Source organism: Crassostrea angulata, chromosome 6 (assembly GCF_025612915.1).
Source record: "Crassostrea angulata isolate pt1a10 chromosome 6, ASM2561291v2, whole genome shotgun sequence".
NCBI classification, from domain to species: domain Eukaryota; kingdom Metazoa; phylum Mollusca; class Bivalvia; order Ostreida; family Ostreidae; genus Magallana; species Magallana angulata.
This window is the reverse complement of record NC_069116.1, coordinates 10172893-10180834: the sequence shown is the minus strand read 5'-3', so window position 1 is coordinate 10180834 and position 7942 is coordinate 10172893. Positions and strand designations below refer to the sequence as shown.

General features: G+C 34.6%; 1 protein-coding gene across 1 annotated transcript; it reads right to left on the bottom strand.

Moving 5' to 3' along the window:
* Positions 1 to 574: 574 nt before the first annotated feature.
* On the bottom strand, positions 575 to 6713 carry LOC128190301 (uncharacterized). Its single transcript, XM_052862321.1, has 2 exons — positions 5516 to 6713; positions 575 to 973 (listed from the first exon to the last, which is right to left on the bottom strand). The coding sequence occupies exons 1-2, from the start codon at positions 6379 to 6381 to the stop codon at positions 772 to 774; spliced, it is 1068 nt and encodes a 355-aa protein (XP_052718281.1). The 5' UTR covers positions 6382 to 6713; the 3' UTR covers positions 575 to 771.
* Between the last annotated feature and the right edge of the window lie 1229 nt (positions 6714 to 7942).

Here is a 7942-nt window from a genome sequence, read left to right as displayed (position 1 = left end):
TATATTGGCCATAACTCTGAGGGAAGAACACTGACCACCCATTATCTTTGTATTTTTTAAGTGTGTTTTGTCTACAGATATCAATGATATACTTCTCAAGAAATTCTTGTTACAAGAACATTGAGGAGTGGGATACCTTAATTTTTTTTTCTGAATCATTTTATTTCATTACATATTTCTATTCAAAAAAATATTTCGAATAAGTCCGATATTCGCCCCTACACGTTATTAACACCTGCGTTATGACACATGTTTCCATATTTTTTTTTATTTTATCTGTGGTTTTTCTTTGGCGGTTTTTAACTTCATTCATGGGGATGTATATTCATGTTTACTTTATGTAAACATGCATTCGATGGTGTATTATTATTAAAGGCCAGCTGTCCGCAAAGCTCGTCTGGCGCACACCTTAGTTGTGTTGTTCTTAAATGTGTTTGAAATATTCTTATAAGTGTATATCATAGAAACAAAATCTTGCATAGTATATCTTCTCATAGTTCATATGAATGACTAAAAACGTATTGATTTTAATGTAATGACCAGTTTTATTCGTCTTTTCAATAGTAAAAGAAAAATAAACAAACTTTGTTTTTTTTGTATATTTTAATCATAAAATAGCCATATATTTTATGTATGTTAGTTTTTTTAATAAATATTTCCTCAACTTATGTCATGGATGATTTTGAAGAAAAATATAATATCAGTGTATTCCTGAGCAAAGGAAAAATGTTATACATTGGATTGTGCAAAGTTAAATTGTTACATGCATATCTACAAGTATGTGAAATACGGTTGGGTTTTGATATGCGCAACAGTGTCCCTTTTGTATTCCGCGCATGTCCCATACCAGGTATACGCCTTACACACTTGGGTATCTCGAAGTACAAAACACTTTGAACCCATGATGTTGAAGTATATTTTTCCCAAGAAGTTGGCGTTTGGCGACAAAGATTGCTGTAGACAGCGTCGAAATCTGAAGAAGAAAAAAAAATAGATAATGAATAACAGGTTCTTGTAAGCGATTCTTTGACATTCATTCTTCTTACGTTTACACGTCTTTATGTCTCTTTCACACACAATTTGAAAAATATCGGTGGATGAATTTATAGATGTGGTGAAATGCACAAAAGTGCAATTTGCATTAAACAAATGTCTTAAATGTGGGTATAAAAGTGAAATATCGAACTACGCTTGGTAGATTACCAAACTTACTACGATGTTCCTACCAGGCGCTTGATTACTTTATCTGTAAAAGGAATACTCTGCGGAATCCTTTACCGCCATGTTTGATAATCGGAGAGGAGTTGAATGAACTTGACTCCCACTACACTATTATACAGAGTAGATAAATAGATTCAATGAGACGGGTAGGGCAAAAATTGAACACATAGACACACCTATGATATTTCTGTCTGATTTGGCATTTAGTGATGCAACTCAAAACACCTACAACTTGTCTTTCACAAAACCCAACCATCCTAACAGAGCAGCATGGTCTGTCAATGTGTCTTTATGTCTCCCAACAGTTCGAGTAATGACGGGTTTGCATACATATATGATAACTGTTTGCGTTTTTATGGTTACATCTGATGTCTGTCTTTGATGCAAACAGATTTTTCCCATATAAAAATATAATGATTGTTCGTCTAGATTTATATTTGTTATGAAATCATGACCGTAAAAAATTATATTTCAACCTCCCCCGGTGTGTGAACAGTTCAAATCTTTGAGCAACAGTGCAGAAAGATTTCAAAGAGATTTAGTGCTGGGTCTCAACTTAACAAAACCATTAGATACACAACTTATTTAAATTGCATATTTTATCCAAGTCTTTTGCATAAAACAAACCGGCGTCAATTTATTTCAATTTTGACAACAACTAATATTTCATGTTCCTAATTAGATTTACTACGAGACAAGCACTGCTACAGAATTCTCTGTTAGAATAAATTACTCTCATTAATTTTTTTTTCGTGTTTTTGTAACTTTGTAACTTTGTAACTTTGTAACTTCTTTCAATAATGTTTATTCTGTTATCTTTTGAGATTTATTATAATAAGTTCGATTTTTATTCCCTTTCTAAAACTCTGGGTAGATTCTCTACTCGCACATACGAGGATTTGATTGACTGGCGCTCTTAATGTAGTCCTTTTCCTTGAATGGAGAAAGAGAGCCTGGTGTTTAAGTTCAGAACTATTTACTTAAGAAGATTACTGGGTCGAGATGCTCTTGTGCTTTCTTTCACTTTGGACAATAATTGCTCGGGTATCAACAGAAGCTTTTTTCGTCTTTCATATGAAGTAACTGGTGTATAAAATACCATTTAAAGTGACAGAGTTTCTGTCAAAACGATATTTAATCGCCACTGTGCCCTATTCTTGGTAATAAGAGGGCTTAGTTTCAAGTTCAGTTACTGCTGTTTCAACTTACACTGCGAAGGGCGCAAAAAGCATACTCCCTGAGATCTAATCAGTTCCGCAAACTTTATTTTTTGAAAAGCAACACTGTCGGTTTCGTTCTTACATGTGTAAAAAAAATAAATATTTGTATATATCTATACTCTTGGAACCTCCCCTATTATTGTTACTGAATAAATAGTTATTGATGTGGTTTTGCACGTAATTTCGAATGAACAGTTTAGAATGATAAAAGAACAAATTTGGGTATTCCATGTATATACTGCGATATGAATCATGAAATCAATTGAACAAGATCTATTCAACATTGGTCAGGGCCGATGACCAAAAGTATCCCAGCTGTGCCTATTTATTTGACTTCTGTGTGACCAGCCGATCCTTATCGGGGGTATCGGGTCTAAGATTAACCCGAGGATCAAATAAATTCACCCAATGGAAGACTATCATTAAAGTTGATTAATACCCGGGAAATTCAGTCCCGATCCAAACAAACTTAGATCTTATCACGAGCAAGACTTGCTGCAATCAAGGAACATCGATGATGCGTGGCCACGAGGAGACTGAGATTAATTTATTTCAAATGCCAGAAAACTCATCTTTACTAGCTCTTTTTGTAAACAGTTGACATGATCTTAAAAGGATCTGTTGTGTTCTCTGGTTCTCTGGATTTATTGCTGAGAACTAATTGAATTTCATAGTCTCATTATTTATGAGCAGAACTTAAGTATTGAATAGAACATAGAGGTAGTAATGTCTTCTAAATGTTTTACATAATGCCCTATAATTGCAAATTACTATGTGCAGAGCAGATGAAGTAGCTCATGTTTTCCCTTTTTTTATGTCATATGTCCATATAGTTTATTTGATGGTAAGTATATTCTGCGGCAAAAATATCCCTGCTCCATAGTTAAGATACTACATGTACCTGTAATTGTCATTTCCTCCGGTAATTAGTTACAGCTGATGTCAATGTACATAAAGTATTTACTTTTTAGTAGTACTAGTTTCTTGTTCTGGCAAAACGCCACAGTACGCATTGTAGATTTTTGTTCTCTTTTCTGGTGGAAAAAAAACTACAAATAAATTTTCTAGGAGTAAAAAATAATCCGTCGTTAGGATTTAGAGCTTTAGACGCTCTAATTGACACGAAGAGAAAATGTAGGACGCAGAGAGGATCGATCACAATTAAAACCAAACTGTGCAAGTCTCTGAGTAAGTTGTGTGGTCTGGAATTGTCTCATTTCTAGGTTCTATCCAGAGTATACGTCTCAAAAGCCTAAATTCAATATCTTAACTAGAATTGGATACCGTTTTGGGAAAAAAGGGAAAAGAAAAAAATTACGAGGTGTGCTGGCTGCGGAGGGTATGTTACTTTGCCAAGAACACGACTCGATCTAATAATGATAATAATTTTGCTCAAAAATTTAATCTCACGCCACAATAAGCCTGTATTAAGTCCAATTACTTGTTTTACTTGTAACAGGATATGATGGTGTATTCTTTCCAAAAAGGAAAAACGAAAACTTCTAAATAAATTGTACGCGATTGAATGAAGTCCACGTTATTAATTCTGCAATATATCAATAACGTTGAGATGATAGAAAATCATGAATGGGTCGAGCTCAAATTTTACAAAATGTTCTGCAATTCAATATCCCCGTACTGTGCAGGAATAGAGTACATTCCCAAAGAGCTGAACTAGCAAACCCCTGTGGGTAATCATTACTGCATCTGTGACCATGATTAAGAAAAATGAAGTTAGAAACTTGATATGGTGAGGTAAAAAAGCGTGCGACATTGTAACAAAGGAGACATCATTGGGTCAATATTAGTCTGTCATTTTAGGTACAGTTCACAACTTTCCTTCTGTGTTTCTTACAGTGTCTAAATAATTGTTGACAACCCTCTGTGCTGGTGTCTTCACGCAATTTGACCTGGTTTCTTTTTTTACAGAAGAACGTCCTCACACCTTCCAATCACCGATTTAAGTGAACTGAGTCATCGGCATTAACTGTACTTATTACTAATTCATGGATTGTGTAAAATTTTAATGGATTTTGACAACATCAAATGATATGTATAGAGCCCTTCCACCTACCTGTCTAATTAAATGTTATTGTGTAGAACTGCACTATACTGCATTAAATGGTGAAAGATCTAAGACACCTGACTGTCGATCAAACGGATCACAGAGGTTTATGAACGTGCTCATAAAGTTAAAGATATTGCAGGCATTTTGCAGAAAGTACTTTCCATTCAAGTGCATGGTCATTTAAAACTTTTTAAAAAACTAAAATATTATTTTTGGTTCATTAATATTTCGTGACATGGACAATGGATAAGTGGCAAGACTTTTGATCGAGTGCCATTTCAATGACCCTAGTTTGCAGCAGTTAATGTGTGCACAGCACAAATTCAAATCGGCTTAATAAGGAATATGACAACATTCTCCATACCAAGGTGCAGATTATGCCTATAGCTAGTTATTAAAATCCATAAAAACTCTCCAAGACCACCTGTGCAGATTTAGTAGGAAGATATAATATCTCTGCAGTCATTATGTTTTTTCTTGTTCGCTTATGTGTGACAGGTCTTTGATAAATGTTGTTAGCTACATTTTAAAAATCATAATTCACATATAGCACAATAATTCCTCTGAAAAAGGAAACAGCATATAAATCTCTTCTGATCATACACATTTAAAGAAATTCTACATATACTCAATCCTGTACGTAAACAATTTAAAAACAACATTAATGCACTTTCTATGGTTAAGATACTGTTAATAGAGAAAATTGAATTAGTTTTACGTTATACTATGGAAATGTGTTATAAATCACGAGCTGAATAATTAAAACTAAACTTATAAATAATATTATAAATGAAAACTTAATTAAAGTCCTTTACATGAAAACTTGATTTAATTCTTGTATATAAAAACTTAATTAAATTTTGGCTCACGCCTTGAATTTTCATGTCAAAATACGCACAAGACAAATTTAGTTTCAATGAGGGGATAGTATAAAATACGAATATATTGCATTTCTCTCTTTACTTGATATACGCATCTATTTGAATATGGCCTTTAAGACACTTACTCTTCATCACATTTACAATGCAGCACGGCATGGAAACGGTAATTGAAGTAGTGGAACTTCCTGTTGAATGGGTGGATGAGGGGGGAGCACAGGTCATGGTCCCGACAACACTCGTCTAACTCGTTATCCTCCCCAAGCTCGTCATTGGCCTTGGCCAGCTGCCCCCTCCCACACCATTTGGTGCCTGGGTACATGAGGAAACTGGCAAATAGAGAGGACCTCTTCCTTCGCTTGCTTCTCTGGGTCCCTCCTTCAGAAGGGGTGGGGAACGAATCGCCATCCGTCACAGGAACTGGTTCTTCCTTTGGAAGATGGTGGGCACGTTTGATAGAGTTTGCGATCCTGTGGCAGATCTTAACGTCATGTCTGATTTTTATCAAATCTCTGAACTGCTTCAAAAATTTTCTTCTGCGAAAAAATACGAAAGCACTGGAGTTTGTGTCGCGTGCAGTAGAATTATTGTACAAAGAAAACACATCACCTTCCTCCTTTCCGTAAAATATTTTGGAGTCCTTTGCAAAATCTTGCACAAATTGTAGAATGGTTGAATTATCTGTAGTATAATCACAGTCCTTCACAACATTATTCTGGGAAACTGTTTGAACCAGTTTACTTCCGTCGGTAATTTGATGAAATGTTGTCTCGTAGATAGAACCCAGAAATGCGGTAGTCTCCAACATAAGAACACCCTTGAAAGCTATCCGTAGTTCTCTCACATGTTTTGTACTGTTATATTGTACGCTCACAAATTTTCTGTTCACATTATTTTGAATATTAGGCCACTTTTGACAATTAGAATCCTGAATTAAGCAAAGAAATCCAAACCACACAGCCAGAAAACTATCCAAAACAGGCATCAACTTCATGATCGTTCATAATATGTAAAAAGAGAAACTTTTTTACGAAATTTAATAAGTTTCAATTGCTTCATTTAAAACTCCCGATTAACATGCGAGAAAACAAGGGAAAACTGTGGCCTATCCGCTCTACATTCTGAATTATAGGCGCTCTCCACGTCTCAGTTGCGTTTGACAAAGGTTCTCTCACGCGTTGATCTGACTGCTCCCAAAGATAGCTAGACCCTCTGCTTAACAGCCCCAAACACAAAAATGACTAAATATTAAACTGTCATATTTGATTTAAACAAAAAAAATCTATCTCGTCACAATAAATTTGGAGGTAATCAGGTGAAGAAATTTCCACGCAGTGTTTTCTTTCAGACGACAATTTTAGTAGGTTTAATTTTGACACATTTGAAAAAATATTTGAATTAACTGGTTGGAAGAATGGCGGACAAACAAGGCGCATTGTATAAAGATGATTAATGTCGGCTCTTGGTAAATTGAAGTGCAAACTGATGAATAAGGCGATTAATTTTAAACCAAACTATCCTTCAATATGTGGCAAATGTAGTTGTAAATGCATATGGGAATTGTACGACCATACGGTAATACATTTAGAACTGGGGATTTACATACATCTTTAAGGTATTTTTATATGCGCTTAATGACACAAATAAGTAACAAAAAATTCCTGACAGGAATGTGAGATATCTGTCATTTTGCAACAGGTGCTGATTAATTGATTTGTTGTGAAGGAGATGCAATCGCTTAGTTTGCGGCGAGCAACAAGTTAAATAAAGTGTCGCAGTCATAATACAAGGAGGAAACTTTCTTAATTACGCGTTAATTAGGAACAAGTTGAGTGACACCATTGGTTTTTGTATCCTTCCGTCTGGTACGTGTTGTTATGTAACAGTAGGACACACTTATTTTTTACTACATTACGTCTGCAACCACAGAAATCATCATTCGCTATTGTCCCATTACGGACGAAGTTACACAAGACGTCTGGAGATAACTTAATTATGATGCGGTTGATGGTGTAATTACATCATGAATATATATTTAACCGGAAATGCAACATCTTTTTGTCATTTTTTGGGTACTACAAGAGTTTGTATAAATCAAGACAATAAAATATCGACATCTCTTCATCTATAAGTGAAATTCATCAATGATTTATAAAAGGCCAAATTTCGTATGTCGGGCCGAGTATTTAATTTTTAAAACGTTGAATATATGAAATAAACAGATATAAGTCATATTTTACACCTAACAATTAAATTCAAACATTATGTATGATGCACTGATATCATGAATTCATCAAGTTCAGTTCATGATATCATTCGTTTCCCTATATATCTTGTTAAAATCAGTGAATATCGCCAATGTGTGATTATCCTATTGATATCTCCAATGTGTGATTATCTTATTGATATCACCAATGTTTGAATATCGAATTGATATCGCCATTGTGTAAGTTCTCTGTTGATTTCGCCATTGTACTTTTTGTAAAATGATTAGAAGGATTCGTGTGTCAGAGCCATCGTAAAGTTAAAAATATGACTTACACAAAGGTTCTGGA

Excerpts from the sequence above, each read along its gene's own strand:
- LOC128190301 (XM_052862321.1), bottom strand. The coding sequence starts at position 6,381 with ATGAAGTTGATGCCTGTTTTGGATAGTTTTCTGGCTGTGTGGTTTGGA. Across the intron at positions 974-5,515 it reads CATTGTAAATGTGATGAAGA|ATTTCGACGCTGTCTACAGC; the intron begins GTAAGTGTCTTA and ends TTTCTTCTTCAG.